This window comes from Ursus arctos, chromosome X (genome assembly GCF_023065955.2).
Source record: "Ursus arctos isolate Adak ecotype North America chromosome X, UrsArc2.0, whole genome shotgun sequence".
NCBI classification, from domain to species: Eukaryota; Metazoa; Chordata; class Mammalia; order Carnivora; family Ursidae; genus Ursus; species Ursus arctos.
The window spans coordinates 92816486-92835010 of record NC_079873.1 but is presented as its reverse complement, the minus strand read 5'-3'; the positions used below and the strand labels follow the sequence as shown (position 1 = coordinate 92835010).

At 44.5% G+C, this 18525-nt stretch overlaps 1 protein-coding gene across 4 annotated transcripts in view; it reads right to left on the bottom strand.

Moving 5' to 3' along the window:
- DOCK11 (dedicator of cytokinesis 11) overlaps positions 1-18525 on the bottom strand; it is a 189510-nt gene that overhangs the window by 41314 nt on the left and 129671 nt on the right. For all 4 annotated transcript variants that reach the window (XM_026478872.4, XM_057313809.1, XM_026478874.4 and 1 more), the window contains 7 exons: positions 17263-17405; positions 15857-15972; positions 14810-14947; positions 9639-9821; positions 6859-6972; positions 4117-4332; positions 3972-4029 (listed from right to left, as the gene is read on the bottom strand). In XM_026478872.4, the coding sequence (XP_026334657.2) occupies positions 3972-4029; positions 4117-4332; positions 6859-6972; positions 9639-9821; positions 14810-14947; positions 15857-15972; positions 17263-17405 (968 nt within the window). The remainder of the gene's footprint in view (positions 1-3971; positions 4030-4116; positions 4333-6858; positions 6973-9638; positions 9822-14809; positions 14948-15856; positions 15973-17262; positions 17406-18525) is intronic.

Sequence of the window (18525 nt, the reverse complement as noted above, 5' to 3'; positions counted from 1 at the left end):
GCCTTCGGCTCAGGTCATGATCTCAGGGTCCTGGGATCAAGTTCCACGTCAGGCTCTTTGCTTAGTATGGAGCCTGCTTCTCCCTCTGCCCCTCCCCCCACTCGTGCTCTCTCTCTCTCTCTCTCTCTCTGTCTCTCTCTGACAAATAAATAAATAAAATCTTAAAAAAAAAAGAAAGAAAGAAAGAAAGAAAGAGGTTCTCCCACATGGGTGCTATTATATGAGGTAATCGAACACTGAGCCTTCGATGTAAAATGAAAGCCATATAGTTAACTGTAGAAATTCTGGAGTTAAAAAACAAAAACAAAGCAAAACATGGCCGTGTTCTCATAGACCAAGCCAGAGTGATGGGACTCCCACAAGATGGTTTCATTTTGCCCCCATGTTGCTCATTCAACTGCCTTAAAGGAAGTAGCCTGACCATTACGAGAGATAGTGGAAGGTTTCTTTGCAATATTCATTGCCGATCAATTTTTAAACCTAGCTCAACCACTGTACTACGTGAGTAGTTTTTACAGTAGTAGCCAGCAATACTGTTTTCGGAAAGGGAAGCTTTTGGGCAGATTCTTGAATTACACCTGCTGGATCCTGAAGCCCTTCAAGACCACTGATTCCCTTTTTGTTTCGTGCTCCGGCCCCACTCCAGACCTCCCCGCCAGTTCTATTGACACAATTGATATATAACACTATGTAAGTTTAAGGTGTGTGTGTTGATCTGATACATGTCTATTGTGAAACGATGACCACAGCAGTGTTAACACCACACATAATTACCATCTGGGGGGGAGATGAGAATATTTAAGATCTACTCTCTCAGCAACTTGCAAGTAGATAATACAGTATTGTTAACTATAATCACTGTGCTGTGCATTAGAGCTCCACAATTTATTCATCTTAGAACTGAAAGTTTCTACCCTTTGACCAACATCTTCCGGTTTTCCCCACCCTCCCCAGCCCCTGGCAACTACCATTCCATTCTCTGCTTCTGTGAATTCAACTTTTTAGATGCTACATGAACGTGAGATCATACAGTGTTTGTCTTTCTCTCTCTGACTCATTCCACTTAGCAGAGCACCCTCAGGGTCCATTCATATTGCCTAAACTGGCGGGATTTCCCTTTTCTCGTGGCTGAATTACATTCTATTGTGTATATGTGCACATCTTTATACATTCATATGGATCCATTTCATATGTTTTCGTGTTGCTAATTAGCATCTTTTCATTTCAGCTTGAAGAATTCCTTTCAGCATTTCTTGCAAGGCAGGTCTAGTGGCGATGAACTCCTTCAGTTTTTGTTTGCCTGGGAACATCTTTATCTGTCCTTCATTTCTGAAGGACAACTTTGCTGGAAAGAGTGCTCTTGATGGGCAGTTTTATTCTTTCAGTGCTCTGAATAGATCATCCCGATCTCTCCTCTCCTACAAGGTTCTGCTGAGAAATCCACTGAAAACCTCGAGCGGGTTCCCTTGTAAGTTACAAACTTATTTTCTCTTAGGATTCTTTGTCCTTTGACACTTATTGACACTTAGGATTCTTTGTCTTTTGATAGATTTACTATAATGTGTCTTTGGAGCAGCTCTCTTTATGTTGAGTTTTTTGGGGATCTATGAGCCTCGTGAACATGGGTGTCCAAATCTCTCCCTAGATTTGGGATGTTCTCAGCCATTATTTCTTGAAATAAAAGCTTTCTGTCTCCTTCTCAGACTAAGAAATTCACAGATTGTTTCTTTTGATGCTGTCCTGAAGATCGCCCACATAGGCTTCTTCACTCTTTCACATTTTTTTGTCCTTTGTTCTCCTCTAATGAGATAATTTTGATGTTCTCTGCTGATGAGATAATTTTAAAGGTCCTGGCTTCTTCTATTTTTTTAAAAAAAGATTAATTTATTTGGGGGGGGAGGGTAGAGGGAGAAGGTGGGAGAATCTCAAGCAGACTCCCCACTGAGCACGGAGCCTGCCCTAATGACCCTGAGATCATGACACGGGCCTAAACCACGAGTCAGCTGCTTAACTGACTGAGCCATCCAGGTGCCCCATCAAAGGTCCTGGTTTCTAATTCACGGATTAGTTCTTCTGCTTGATCCATTCTGCTGGTAATGCTCTCTGTTGCATTTTTTTCACTTCACTCATTGTATTCTTCGGTGCCAGAATTTGTGTTTCCTTAAAATTTTCTATGCTTAACTTCTTGTTTTGTTCTCGTATTTGCTGATTTCATGACTTGTCTTTCTGTTTTATTGCAGCCCATTAAGCTTCCTTAACACAGCTGTTTTGAATTCTTGATGAGGTAAATTGCAGAGCTCCTGGTCTTTGGCATCGGTTACTGGAAGACAACTGTGGTCCTTTGGTGGTGTCACGCTTCCTTCGTTTTTCCTGTTCTCTGAAGTCTTGCATCTGAAGTAGCAGTCATCTCCAACCACCTTTACTGACTGACTTCGGGAGAGAAATACCTTCCCTCTGCCCTGCTAGGGAGTCTGTGGCTTTCACAGACTTCCTATGGATATCCTTGCTTCACACTTCTTGCTCCCCTTTGTGGCAGATTTCTTAAGCTTGTAGGCCTTCTCTCCATCATGCAATGCACCAGGCCCGGTGCAAACAGCTCCCTTTTGCTCTCTCAAGGGTGGCGCTAAAGTTTTCAAGTCTGTGATCCCTTAGTGGCCCACAGATTCTGGATGGCTTTATGGTCGTCTGCGAAAGCTTGCTCTCGCCACCCATCAGGAGAACACACAAGGAGGCGACTACAGGATAAAGGAGTGTGTGGTTTAGATGCACAGAGCACGAAGAGTGCCTGTGGGCGAGATGGGGCTTGGAGGGGGGAATCCATGAGCTAAGTGTCCCTAGTGCCTTGTTGGCAGGCTTCTGGATGGAGCCTGCAATGCAGCTAATAGGATCCCTGTCTTTTTAATGCCCCCTCTAGGAGTCCTACCTGCAGCACTCCCCGCCTCTTCCCGCCCCCAGTCATGCGGCTCATGAGCCGGGACTCTGGCAGGGCGAGAGAGAAGTGGGCCTCTTTGGCGGGTCCTGTACTGCTGGGGAAGCCAAGTGCCCACTCACAGGCTCTCGCCTTTTTCCACCAAAGAAATCATGGGGGAGAAGGTCTCTCTTGGCACTGGCTGTGCCACCTTGAGGAAGAGGGGACACGAGTTAAGTCAAACTGTTCCTCTTTCCCACCCCAAGGCATCCAAACTTGTATCTGTTTTGCTCCAAAGGCATGCTAGAATTTCTCAACTGGACCCCTGGACTTGCACCAAGGTCCTCTCATCTGTGGATGACTGTCTAAGGCACCGTTCTCCAAGGACTCTCAGCTCGCAGCTGAGAAGGGCCAGGGTCAGCTCATGAGCCACTAAGCTCAGGAGCCCCATCCGGGACCAAGGTCCGTCTGCCTGTTATCTAATGCACGGGTGGGTGAGATTTGATCCCAGGTCCCGTGGCACACAGTGCTAGATCCCACAGCTTCCACGGAGGCACTTCTGTCCACGGATAGATGCCAAATTGTTGGGGCGGGTATACAAACAAGGGACAACTTATTGGGCCATCTTGCTGATGCGCTGACTCCCTTTTAATACCAAAGTACTGGTGCACTAAAGTGGCTACAGAGATATCATCTGTGGGCAGTTTTTGGTGAAGTTGAGACAGATGAGGGAAAAACAAATGATCTATATTAACCAGAGCTTCTCAGGAGCCCTGAGAAGAATTTAGTCGGTGGCAGTCTTCCAGGGAGACGGTCTTGGAAAATAAACACTGGGCATCAGGCCTGGCCCTGTACTATTGAACTTATACTCTTCATGGAAGCAGAAGGCAAAATGAATAATCCAGTTTTCTTTTATAACAACTCTGTTTAACGTGGAATGGGGCTAAAGGTGAACATGGTTTTCGGAGCTCAACGACATCACACTCCCAGTCGCAAGCTACAAACATAAAAACTCTTGCGCTGGTGGAAATCCTCCCTGTGTCTAAGAACAGAAGTAGCTTACTTTTTCGGTGAAGAAACTCTGCAACCAGAGCTGCCACGTGGACGTAGCACATTGCTGCCTGGAAAGGAGGACAAAGAAAGAACGGTCAGCCTGTGTTCTGGGGTCTTTGCAGGATTGTGTTCAGAACAAAGTCTTAAGTCGTCACCTCTGAAAAATCGCCATTCTTTATGTGAATCTTGGCCATGCTATCCAGCCAGGTTTTCCTGAGCTCTGGGGTGCTTGCATAGGACTTGGCTAAGCTATACTGGAGATCAATGAGCATTTCAGGATCTTTCTCATGCTCCTTCATTTGAGCGGTGGCCATGAGAACGGTACGGATTCTCTTGGTCAAGTCTTTGACTTCTGTGGGAAAAGCAGTTGCCTAATTTCAAAACAAACAAACAAAAAGACATGTTGATTAATATTATCAACGTGCTCTAAGCCTTGGCATCCAATCCTGGGAATAACGTGATTTATGTTCCTCGTTACAGTTCTTGGTATTTGGTTCTTGGTATATTATATGTCTAAAGAGCTTTATTTTATTTTATTTTTTAAGTAGGCTCCAAGCACAGCGTGGAGCCCAACCCAGGGCTTGAACTCACAACCCCGAGATCAAGACCTGAGCTGAGATCAAGAGCCAGACACTTAGCTGACTGAGTCATCCAGGTGCCCCTAAAGAGCTTTAAATTAATTCCTTTTAAAATGTCCAACTAGCTCAGGCTTCAGAGGCTCTACAGTTGATGGCAATATACCCACAATACATCAAAGCAGGGGTTCTGAAGCCAGACTGGCTCTGAACTCTAGCCTGTCTGCTGTAAATTCTCCGGCCATGAGAATTACTTGCCATTATTGTGTAATTTTAGTTACAAGAGTAACTAAAGATTGACAGCTTACTATGTATCAGGCAATGGTCTAAGTGCCTTACATGTTTTAATTTTTCCAGCAACCCTATGAAATAAGTACTGTTATCATTCATTTAACCCATGGGAAAACTGAGGCACACAGCAGTTAACGAGCTCGGCCAAAGTGTCACAGTTGGTTAAGTCGTGGTGACAGGATTTACACCCAGACATCCTGGTTCCAGAGCAGTGATCTCAGCCACTCCTCCATACAGACAAGCGTACCTACCCCATTCAACAATCACCACAAACACTAAGGTAAAAACCATCCTGCAAACATTTCCACTTCTACAACTAAAAGGTCATGAATCACAGAACACTCTAAAGCATTTACTAGCTTCTCTTGGAGTGTTGCTTTGTTCTCCAAACCCACTAAGCTAGTTCCCTCTTCATCCTGGCCACTATTAAGAAAGTACAATCACGGGCGCCTGCGTGGCTCAGTTGTGTCTGCCTTTGGCTCAGATCATGATCCCGGAGTCCTGGGATCGAGTCCCACATCGGGCTCCCTGCTCAGTGAGGAGTCTGCTTCTCCGTCTGCCCTTCACCCTGCTCGTGTTCTCTCTTGCTCTCAGATAAATAAATAAAATCTTAAAAAAAAAAGAAAGTACTATCACTTCCTCTTAACTCCAGTCCAGTAATCACAATTATCTGTAGGATTCAAAGATGAGTAAGGGACAAGTAAAGGGGGGTTAGGGAGCTTTCCAATGTGAATATAACTACATGTGGAGGACACGGTTTTTAAAAGTACGTTCTTGATCCCTTTAAAAATAATAATTGTGTCCAAGAAGGTTCTTCCTTTTTTTTTTTTAACTTTTATTTAAATTTAATTAGCCAACATACGGTACATCCTTAATTTCAATCCCATTTACTGGGGTAAAGGCACACCTTGTTGTCATAGGGTTTAGCGGTAATGACAGCCCTACCAGAATAAAACTAAGAAATGAGTCATGACAAAGATTCTTATCAAAGTCAGCCACAACAGACCTTGCTTACTTTGAGAAAGAGGCTAATCCGACTTTCATATAACATAGAATTAAGAATGGTAATAACTGGTAAAATAAATTTCAGGGTGGAAGACCCTAAATGACACCAATTGTTTCTGTAATCGTGGGGTTAGTTGGAGCATACATCTTGCAGGGAACCAGAAGAACTGGCTGAAAAGCAAACTTTCCCAGCCTGACAAGGGCTGGCACTATTCAGTGGGGCTGGGTTTTTTTTTTCAGCCTAAGCAACATTCCTATGGGAATTATTTTTTTGGTACATAGACTCTACATGCTCCAAACATCAAGTATGCTGTGACTGGGAGCCTTTTTTTTTTCTTCCAGTTTTTTTACAAAATATTGTTAAATTATCCTGGAGGATGACCTTTCCCAAGAATGGGGATGATTCCTTTGGGACGAAAAGTCTTCTACTGGCAAAAGATTCTTTTTCCCTTGCACACATGCATCACTGGAGAGCAGAAACTGTTCTCCGTGCAACAAGACAAGTACATTTGTACAGTGTTATAGGTTGTCAGTATATAGGTGAGAATGAGGGATGGCGGTCAGGGTCTTGGGCTTGGCCTTAGCCAGCTGGTACCTAAGAACAACAGTCTTGGGTTTGCCAATATGTATCTAGGGCAAGCCATAAGCAGCGAACGGAGGATTCCTGGAACCCAGGGCTTCAGTAACCGATATCATAAATGGTAATAACTCTCCGAACGAGAAGCCATTTGTTTTCTGAGCAAGTTTAGAAATCAAGCTCAGAAAAAAATTCCAATCCTACCAGCTATAATAACTATGTATCCACAATACAGTCATTCCTCCATCCAGTCAGATAATTTTGAAGATGTGCGGCGTACCAGGCCGTGTTCTAGGTGCTGGCGACACAGAGCTGTACGAGACAACGCCCGTGTCCTATACACTCGACCCTCTCAAGAGCTGGGAGTCCAACGACAGCGTAACTAGAGGAGTGCGAACTTCTCTGACACGGAAGGTGGGTCTAGTTTACTCCTTGAAGTGAGCACATACCTTCATGGGTCTGTCACTGTTGGCAAAATTATTGATGATGAAGAGGGACTCCTGAAATCGTGACCCTCCGCTAAGCGCCACGTCGGCTATCAGCTGGCTCACCGCGATGATGATCTGTGGAAGGAAGGACACGCTGTTGAACAGAGGCTGCTTATTTTCATCATGGTGGAAGCCCATAAGCAGCCGTATCAACTGTTCCTTTGCAAAGTGCTACCCGGTTCCATCGTAATCTGTTTTCTTCAGACATGAGGGTTTACATTCTTCTAGCGAAAGAGCGACTTCAAAAGGCCCCAGTTGCAAATCATATTCTGCCTTTTCTTGGTTAGATGCGAACGACTGTTCACAACTCCTAGCACAGCTAGATCTAAAACGGCTTACAAGATCATGAACTGATAGGACGGCGGTCAGGTCTCCGCGGTGACTCTGCGGGCTGGGTAATCACTATGGCAAAGCTGGGGACAGATGACATTTTTCTTGGATGGTTTCTCATTGCCTTTCACTAGTTGATTTCAGCGGGCCGGACTCCCAACGGCGGCCCCTCAGCTCCCTTCCTGGTTTCTGGCTCGGCTCTCTCCAGTTCAGACGGCAGGACACAGAAGGGCCTTAGGTGGTGGTTTGAATCTTTCAAGCTCCCTTGGATGACCGCCTACACGACTCATGCTACGGGGTTGCTGGCTGGGTGCTTTATTTCCGCTTGCGGGAAGCAGGGTTCTGGGGGAGCTGTGAGTGCAGGCTCTGGAGTCAAACTGCCTTAGATTCAGCTTTCGACTTAATCGATTCTTCACTGGGTGCCTTTGGGAAAGTTATTTCCCCCTCCTGTGCCTCACTGTCCTCATTGGTAATACGGGGAGGATGACAATACTGATACTTGATATCAATACTTGATAGCGCTGTTATGAAAGTGAAAGAGATCATCATGATAATACTAGTTAACCCTTCATTGAGCACTTACTGTGTGCCAGAGATGGTTTTAAGTCTTCCCATTTATTAATGCATTTATATTTCAACACATGACTCGAGAGAACTGATGTTCTGACCCCGAAGAATGGACCTTAATGGGGAATTGCAGGCATACTGGCACGTTTACTACAGAAGTGTTTTGGGGAAGGTGGTCTTTAAGTGGCGCCTCATAAAAGCAAATAGCAAAAGCCCTAACAGGTAACGCTGGCCCTCGTAGCCCAAAGTAACTATGTGGCAGATTTTTATAGGAAGCATCTCCCTCTGTCAGATTTTCCCATTCCCAATGACGTTTCTAGAACGCCGTTTATGGTTGCTTCCCCATTTCTAACCTAGTCTCCAATAAACAACACCAATGGAACAGACCATGGCTGGGAACAAGACGGAAATACGACCAAGGATTTCCCATAGGGCAAAGATGCCTAGTGAGTCAAGGAGTCCCATCCGTGGTTTGGCTCAGAGCGGTTTCACCCAACAAGCAAAAGAAATGTAGATGTTAAATGACAACTACCACGCGCTAAGTGCCCCTTACACACGTGCTAGGCATGGTGCCTGGCACTACAGACTTTCTGTTTGACCCTCACGGCAGCCCTGCAAGGTGAACTATACCTGCTTCATTTTACAGATGAGGCAAAGAGCTCAAGACAGACTGAGTCACTTGCCTGGGGTCACACAGTAAGTAGTAGCTGAACTGGGATTTAAACCCAGGTAGGGGGGCGCCTGGGTGGCTCAATCGGTGAAGCGTCTGCCTTCGGCTCGGGTCATGATCCCAGCGTCCTGGGATCGAGCCCCGCGTCGGGCTCCCTCTTCAGCGGGGAGCCTGCTTCTCCCTTTGCTCCTCCCCCTGCTCATGCTTTCTCTCCCTCTCTCTCTCTCTCAAATAAATAAAATCTTAAAAAAAAAAAAAAAACCAGGTAGGTCTGATTCCAAAGTTCAGGCTTGCCACTAAACCTGGAGCCGTCTCTCATTTTTCGCTAACTGGGCATGCTGGAACAGGAAAAAACAAACTAAATTACTTGTTACGGTAACAGCCAGTTATCAACCAGCTGTGCTATCTAACAGAGATTTTGTTTGGTATTTCATCATTTCTTTTAACCCTCACGAAACCCTGGAGGTAGGCACAGACATTTACCGCCAGCGTGCACACGAAGCAGTTGAGGCACTGAGAGACTATGGAGGTGCACACGGTCACACAGTGAGCGGCACTCCCGGAATCCGAACTAGAGTCCGTGCCCTTGACACCCACGCTCTAGAGCAGGGCTGCCCGACAGAAATAGGGTGTGAGCCACAGAGGCGACTTTAAACTGTCCAGTAGCCACATGAAAAGGTAAAAAGACACAGGTGAAATGTAATAAATTTCACTTAACCCAATTATGTCCAAAATATCACTTCAACACACAGTCAATATAAAACAACTGAGAATTTTTACTTTTTTTTTGTACTTGGTCTTCAAAAGCCAATGTGTAGTCTATATTTACAACACATCTTTATTTGGACTAGCCAGGTTTCAAGGGCTAACTGGCCATATGTGGCTAAGAGCTATTGTACTGGACCGAGTATCTTTAGGTCTTGAGCTAGAGGCTAAAGATTGAACCAAGAAAGAACAGGAGTGGGGGCACCTGGGTGGCTCAGTCGGTGAAGCGTCTGCCTTTGGCTCAGGTCATGACCCCAAGGTCCTGGGATTGAGTCCCACATCGGGCTCCTTGCTCCTCCCTCTCCCTCTGCCCCTCCCCCCCCAATGCATACTCTTTCTCTCTCAAATAAATAAATAAAGTCTTAAAAAAAAAAAAAAAGAAAGAGCAGGAGCATTGATTTTCACAGACCTGCAGATGTGTCCTCAAAAAGGTTTTCCTTTTGGTATACTCAAAGTTGTTTCTCATCAGAAGATACAAAAGTGCAGATGCTTCGTTCCTCGTCGAGCTAATCTTCGAGGTGCAGCACTTCAAAACCTCATAGCAAAATGCAGCACACATGTTCACCCTTCCTTTGAAAAAGGCTGAGGGAAACTAAAGAACAGGAAAAACATTAAGTATCTGAAAACCCAATCACAAAAATCAATCAACTATCAAATGCCTACTATATTCTCTCAAAACTGTACCGGGTGCAGGGGCGCCTGGGTGGCTCAGTCGGTGAAGTGTCTGCCTTTGTCTCTGGTCATGATCTTGGGATCCTGGGATCAGGCCCTGTGTCAGGCTCCCCACTCAGAGGGGAGTTTGCTTCTCCCTCTGCCTCTCCCCCAGGCTTATGTTCACCCTCTCTTTCTCTCTCAGATAAATACATAAAATCTTTAAAAAAAAAACAAAACCCTGTAGTGGGTGCTTTGAGGATACAAAACCAACACAAGGCTAGGGCTCTGCTCTAGAGACCCAGAGACCGGCATGTGTTAATAACAGAACAATTCAGGGGCACCTGGATGGCTCAGTCAGTTGGGCGTCTGCCTTGGGCTCAGGTTGTAGTCCCGGGGTCCTGGGATTGAGCCCCGCATCAGGCTCCCTGCTCAGCAGGGAGTCTGCTTCTCCCTCTGCACCCCACCCCCCACTCATGCTCTCTCTCTCTCGCTCGCTTGTTCTCTTGCTCTCAAGCAAATAAAATATTTTAAAAAATAACAGAACAATTCCAGTCCGTATACAGGTCAGTACAAAAATGTGCGGTACTGACTATAAATGTGACGGACCCGAGAAGAACTCACAGTGGTCTGGAAGAGATGATGAATAGGTTCTTGATACTATGTATTTAATGAATGGCTGGGAAGGTGAATGACTGATGGGTGTCAGTTTGGGCTTTGACAATGGGAAGGGCAATCTGCGCTGCTTACTCTTTTGCTTTATATTTAAACAGTTCCGTACATTGTGAACTCCCAAATGCTGAGAAAATTATAGTGGGCATCTATCCATCAAGTAAAGCTGTTCTCTTAGCGAAATGAGGCAGACGTGAGATGTGCACCCCCAAGCATACACGCGTGCATTTTCTACTCGCAAAAAGCGTGGAGTAGAAGACATTTTGGCATTAGAGTACAGAAGTGATGCTCAATCTTCAAGACAGCCAAATGGCTATTACTTGGAAAATGTATTCAGTCTGCATTGTGGAAGAGAAACTGTTCACACGACATAGGCTGCTTACGATCTCCCATGCGTCCATTCCGACGGAAGCTTCAGGTGTACACAGTGGGTTTTTTCAGGGAGTGTGAAGCTAGAGGGCCACCCTTTCAAAATCATTCCTTGGCAATCCTGAATTTAAAGCCATGTTACAGGAAACCCCCCCTTTTTTAAGTCATCTCTACACCCAACGTGGGACTCAAACTCATGACCCCGAGATCAAGAGTCACATGCTTTACTGACTAAGCCAGCCAGGCATCCCAGGAATCTACTCCTTTTTATCACCTTAACACCAAATGCAAATGCTGTGCAGATAATGAATGTTTAATGAATGTTTTCTGATCGGCAATTGGGAAGTCCCGTCAATAGTTTCACCAGATTAGACCACATCTTGCCGGGCAAGATATTCTAGTATGAGAACAAAGGTGTAAGGGAGGGCACTGGAGTAGTGTAGTTAATCCACTATAATTAGCCTCTACCTCCACCTACTTCTCTGACTGGGCAAGGGCCAGAATCATCAACGACCTCCTGCCAATCCCAGTGGGCTCCCTTTCCCCCTTATCTTATTAGACCACTCCATACCTCATAATAATGGCAGGACTGTTTTCTCCTTTGGCTTCCATGATATCCCTCTTTTTTGCCTTTCTGCCCACTTCCATAGCTGTTCCCTCTCATCTCCACAGATTTCTTTTCCAGCCCCTTCTAGATTGTTTTTCTCCAATGTACTGCTTGCTCTTGACCTCTTTTTTTGTTGTTGTTGGTTCTTCCTCTACATACTCTCCAGGGGAAATTAAACCACTCCCATGGCTTCAATTACCACTCATATGCTGATGATCTCCCTAGTCTACTATGCTCCAGCTAAACTGGGCCTTTCAGTTCCCAGAATTTTCAGTTCTTTCCCAGCTCCGGGCCTTTGCATACGCATGTCCTTCTTCCTAGAGTGCTCTTCCTTGAGCTTTTCAAACACTTGGCCCCTTTTCATACTTCAGGTCTCATTTTAAAAGGGACAAGCCTATCTAAAGTAAGGTACCTCTGGGGCACCTAGGTGGCTCAGTTGGTTAAATGTCCAACTCTTGATTTAGGCTCAGGTCATGCATGATCTCAGGGTTGTGAGATGAGGCCCGGCATCGGGCTCTGTGCTAGGCATGAAGCCTGTTTAAGATTCCCTCTCTCCGTCTTCCTCTGCTCCTCCTCCCACCCCTACTTATGCATACTCTCTCTCTCTAAAAAAATAAAACTAAAGTAAGGCATCTCCTACAAATCATTATTCTCTATCTTAGCACCTTGGTTCCTTCCTAGAACTTTTTTTTCTTTAAGATTTTATTTATTTATTTGACAGAGAGAGAGAGACCGCCAGCGAGAGAGGGAACACAAGCAGGGGGAGTGGGAGAGGAAGAAGCAGGCTCCCAGCGGAGGAGCCCGACGTGGGGCTCGATCCAGAACGCCGGGATCACACCCTGAGCCGAAGGCAGACGCTTAATGACTGAGCCACCCAGGCACCCCCCTTCCTAGAACTTTTAATTACCATTTTACTTACTTGTTTATTTTTCCCCCCAACTCCACTAGACTAGAAGCTTCATGAGGGCAGAGACTATGTTTCTTTTGTATCCCCACCATTGTATCTCTAGTACCCAGTACAGTGCCAGACAGAGAAACGGTGTTCAATAAATACAGGGTGGGTGGATGGATGGATGGATGGATGGGTGGACGATGACTTCAAATCTAGCTTTCTAATCCAGATCTCTCTCCAGAGCAAAGATCTACATATCCAACTGCCAATCCTGACAGCTCTAACTGGATGTCCTAAAGGCACCTTAAATTCAACAGGTCCGCAAAACAGAACTCATTAACTTTTACCCCAAATGTAGTCTTTTCTCTGTATTTCACATTACCCACCCCGCTTCATCATCCAGTCAGTGAACTGATGACCAAATCCTCTCAATTCAATTTCTTTACCGTGTCTTATGTCTGTCTTTGACTCTCCACCTCCACGGTCATTTTCACCGTCGCTAATACTTTAGGTCCTCATCTCTTATCTAGCTTATTGTAGTAAGTCTCTTCCTGCCTTTATTTAGGATTGCCACCAATCCACCTTCCACCCTACTGCTGAGAGTTTTCCACGCCGGCACCAATCTGCTCTTACTACAAATCTAATCATGTTGGTCCCATGCTCCCGGAGGGCTAAAAGATGAAGTCTAACTCCTAAGATGAGTACATAATCACCTGGTCCCCATGAACCTCTTCAGTCTCATCTCTCTCTCACTCAGTCCCTGCTAAGTTCTATCGCTACCGCCGTGAAGAAACTTTTGCTAAATTAGAACATTTCCCCTCCTCCTGCCCACCCTCAGTTCCCTGTATAGACTTCTTTTATTCTAGCAGTATTTGTGGATGTGCGTGCATAAATGTGCGTATGTTTCCCTCTACTGGACAATAAGCCCTTGGACTGTATCCTGACACAGTGTCTAACACCAGTAAGTTCCTACCCGGTAACTGTTTGGTTGATGTATTATTTCTGAATCTCTTTCCCTTAGTTGCTTATAACATGCTTGTGTTGAATTCAATTCTCCACATACATCTTTATTCAAAAATTATATTAAGGAGGGGTGCCTGGGTGGCTCAGTGGGTTAAGCATCTGCCTTCAGCTCAGCTCATGATCCCAAGGTCCTGGGATTGAGTCCCGCATCGGGCTCCCTGCACAGTGGGGAGCCCGCTTCTCCCTCTTCCTCTGCCCCTCCTTCCACTCGTGTTCTCTCTTGCTTCCTCTGCTCTTCCCTCCCTCAAATAAATAATTTAAAAAAATTATATTGGGGTGCCTGGGTGGCTCAGTCAGTTAAGTGTCTGCCTTAGCCTGGGGTCATGATGTCAGGGTCCAGGGCTCGAGCCCCACGTTGGGCTTCCTGCTCAGTCGGGAGTCTACTTCTCCCTCTCCCTCTGCCCCTCTGCTCATGCTCTCTCTCTGTGTCAAATAAATAAGTAAAATCTTTAAAAAATAAAAAAATTACATTAAATATTAAATACTTAATATTATTAAATATTAAATATTTAAATTACATTAAATAAAAATTAAAAAATACATTAAAAATCAACCTTCAAATCCACCCAAGCTCCATGTCGAGTAAATGCAATAAGCTACCACACAATAATGATGGACCAGGTTGTCCAGGCTCAGTTATCCCACTACACAAGTCAATTAATTGAATTTCTTTGTCTTGTTGGAGTTTCATACCAGAGTAGCAGCCTCGACCGTAGCTTTCCATAATTGTAACTCCATCCTGGTTTATGATGCTTTTTATTACGTTTAAAAGCTATCAAAAACAGAGCAGAAATAAATTTTGGCTCTCTGTTTCGGTCAGATTTATTCCTAAAAGCCTGGTCTGAGGTTAGCGTTGAGATGAGGTACACAGCCTGAACATTTAGAGCCCGCAGACGCAATTAGCATTGAAGGCCGAATTCATTCGTCCGAAGGCGTATTGAGTGCCTACCATTTGCAGGCTATGATACAAGACCCTGGGGTTCGAGAACCTGATCTCCACTTTCCACGGGCTAATACCGGAGTGCGAGGATTAACTTCTATATCCTCGGCAGGAGAATACTTTCAAAAGACGCGCACTAGAAGAAAAACTGGCGAAGTTGGTAATTTGAAAATGATACTTTTCATCGGAGCCCGCTGAAAAGGGGAAGGAGTGGCGATGCGGAATAAAGAGCGTGTCCAGACTTTACGGGGTTCTTGGATGGGCCCTCTTCGTGTATTTTGCCGTTCTGTACCCGTACATACAAAGGCGGGACCTTCATAGCTTCGTGATCTGATGTTCGTGGATGTCATCCCATGCCCCGAGCTGCCCTCTTTCCTGGCTGCCACGGAGGGGGCCCGCGAGCAGCTATGAAGCTCTCCTCCTTACCTTACTGATGAAAGCTCGCAGCGAGGCAAAAACATGTTTCAGCGACACCTCAGATTGTCCATTTTTAAGGAAAGCCAGATGAATATCAAATACTTTTTTCATTAATGGGTTGTGGCCATCATTATTTAAAAGTTGACTCTACAAAACATAAAAAAAAAAATTGGGGGGCTCCTGGGTGGCTCAGTCGGTGAAGCGTCTGCCTTTGGCTCAGGTCATGATCTCAGGATTGTGAGATCAAGTCCCAAGTGGGCTCCGTGCTGGGTGTGGAATCTGCTTAAGATTCTCTCTCTCTCTCTCTCTCTCTCCCTCTGCCCCTACTCCGCCCTCTCTCTCTCTCTCAAAAAAAAGTAAACTTGGAGGGCTGAAGCAATTAACTGCATTACATAGAGAAGAGGGAAGAAAATAATTAACTGTAACTTGGGAAAGCAAGCAAGATTTTTCACTTTTGAGTTCTCCCGCTCACATTACAGTATGTGACAGTTACATCATTTTTACCCTTCAAAGCACTCTCCTGGGACCTCATTTTACTCCCTCAACAACCTGCAAGATCATGGCTTTTGCCTTCTTTTTAAAATCCTAGCAATGCCGATTTGTGTTGAGAGGCAAACATCTGAGAAAAAGCACTGAACGCCTGGCCAGGGAAGCCAGCCAGCCTGCCTGGCCACCGTCAAGCCTGACAAAACACCTCCTCACCATGGGCATTTGGGCAAACCGGTTCAATCCTAATTCGAGCTAAAAATGACTGCATATATTAATAAAAGTGTGACAGAAAATGGGTTTTCAATACACACAGAAAATCAAACCACAGAAGTTCAGAGGTAGAAGGAAGCTTAAGAGCAAATGAGTCCCAACCCCTCCCTTTATGGATGTGGCAAGTGAGTCTCCGAGAATCCCCAAGGTCGCACAGTAGCCAAACGAGGTCTGCCATCCAAGTTTCCAGACTGTTCATTCGGGGCTTTTCCACTACACTACACTTCCTCTGACTAATTGGTTTTTGTAGAGTGCTTTCTTTATGACACCAACTGAATTTTGACTTCTCATTTTTACCTTGAAACACTGGGTGAAAAATGAGATGGTATCTAGCACTGTTAGGGAAACTTCCGTAGCAGTATTGCCTTCAAGAAGGGCCTGATGGAAAATGTCTGCTTCGGTTGTCGTAGAGCCTAAGATTAAAAAAAAAAAAAAAAAAAAAGGAAATTAAAAACTGCCCCATGCAGAGAATCACATGACAGTTTTGAATGATTTTTCCCCCCCAAAGACTCAGGGAGAGATGAGCAAGAAGAAAGGAGGTTCTCAATATCCACAGACCTAATAAGCCTCACTGTATTTATTCCTTAATCAAATATGACCCTGGTTCATCGATTCCACTCATTCTTACTTCAGCTCTGTACCAACAGCCCTGCAACACATAATTAGGTGTCTCCGCTTCTTTGGAGACAAGATTTCAGGGATGAACTTGGGTGATGTAACTAGGGAAAACGATGGTGACGTAAGCAGGAATAAGAGAGGAAATTAGGTGTGCAAAAATGAGAACGGTGACCTCACATATGCGGTGCCCTATGGCCAGATGTTTCTAGTTATGCCGATGTTAGGGGACTTGTTTCTACATCAGAAGAAAAACAAAGCATCTGGGCGGACTGAAGGAATTAGGTCCGTTGTATTTTTACAAGTGACAAGAGCAAAGCCGAAGGATGTAAAACTTGCATTTTTTTTAAAGGTCTTAAGTCTATTATTAGCTCAGGGTCCATCTGCTCAAGACATTTGTTTTTATTATTAGTCCTTATCACAAAGCCAGTTTGGCTGGTTTCCTTTTCTGCAACCTCCAGAGGACTATATGGAAATGAAAGATTTCTCTTTGACTTTTTATTAATATTTGCTTTTCAGAGGATCACTTCCATTTACATAACCCTCTAGCTTTCCCAGCTGGTCAACATTTCTTTCCTTGTCCTATTCTCCTTGTCAATATTTCAACACAGGTGAAATATACCTTTGGCAAAATAGTGTTTACAGGTCCTTCATTTTTGCAGTCAGCTCGGCAGGTGTAATCCCTTAAAATCATTGAATGAACAGATATTACACAGACTAAACAAATATTAGAGATACTATTACATTAAGATGCCATCATTTGCATTGAAGTTTAATAGTAGGAATGAAGGATATCCGGTGTAAAATAATACGATGAGAACAGCAATTCAGTGGGAAAAACTTAGTTTCTTTAATACTGAACTAAGAGAGAAACTACCATTACCTAAAAATCACTGGAAAATCCATGCATATTTTAGGAGATGTTCCTGTATGACGAAAGGATTGAATATAAACACAGAGATATGCAAATAGATCCACGTATGCGAAGTCATTTCCAATCGTATTGGTGACTGAAGCTAGAATTTCTCAAGGTGACATAGCATTACATGTATGTTTCAAATGGGTATCCTACCCACATTTGCACTTACTGTGATTAAGTGTAAATGAACTTTCCAGGCTGCTAAGGTGCTGAAGTCGGGCCTGCATGACCCCCGATCTGTTTCGAAGAGCTGGCATGGTCTGCGATTTTCGGTCTATTCCAAAGTGCTTTGACAGCCAGGCATCATGCACCCTAAAATAAATCCTAAAGTTAGAAAATGGAGTACTCTAATACTAGATCCCAATGTTCAGTTTTTTAAATTAAAAAAAAACTAATAAATGATGAGGTTTCCACATCAACAGTATACTGTGTTCGATATTCTATCTACTATTACTTAGCTTAAATGAGGCAGCACTGGAAATTGTATGCAGTTTTCGCGTATATTTAAGAGTTTTCGCTATGAGAATATAATTAAAGAATTTAGAAAAAGCTTCTTACTTCCCTCCTTCTCCTCAAAACAATCAGAGTCAAGTGCCAACACTCCATAAGATTCAGTCTTTTGTCAAAAGGCGAGGAAGGGCGAGAGTCCCGGAAAAATAGTGAGAGGGTTGCTCAGAGTGGAAACGAGGTGGGGAGAACTCCCGGGGTTAGGTGTGCGAGAAGGAATGCCAATCGAATCTGTTTCTGGCCTGGAGTTAAACCTGGATCAGACATGTTTACTCAACATGTCTGTTACTAGCATGTGCCAACTTTTGTTTTCCTTCAGTTTTAAGATTCCCTTAAAAAAAATTATAGCTGGGTCATATGGGAACTCAGGAAGAAAAAGAGTTGGTCTGTCCTCTAGTAAACAGAGTGGGAGAGCCAGCGGAATCGTCGAGATTAAGGCTCATGGTGCTAGTTACCGTGCCGGCTCCGAGTCACGGGAAAGACAGTGGAATCTTCACCCGAATCACCCACTATCGGGATGTTGCCGACACTCAGCTAGGAACTCCACCCAAAGCGCCTGCTTAGTTTCTGGAAGTGCCATGGACTTTAACTTTTAAAAAAGGACTCTATGTGAGCTCCCTAACTCTACCCCCCAAAAATAGATCTTATTGAAATGAGGCATCTTTTCCTTAGGGTCCCTCAAACATGTTTTGAAGTATTTATTTCATTAAGACTTAGGTGGCCGAAAGAAGAAAACAGCTAATAGAGGATGCGTGTCCCAGCTGCTGTTGCGGATTTCTATTTACCTTAGCAACTGAAGTCAATATTGACAGGTTGTTGATAAAAGTGCAGACCTTGCAGTTGTCCCCACTTTATGATTTCCTGCCTTGCCCTGGATCTAAACCCCTTCTCACCTCTTTCAGAAAAGACAAGCATCTGTTCTAGG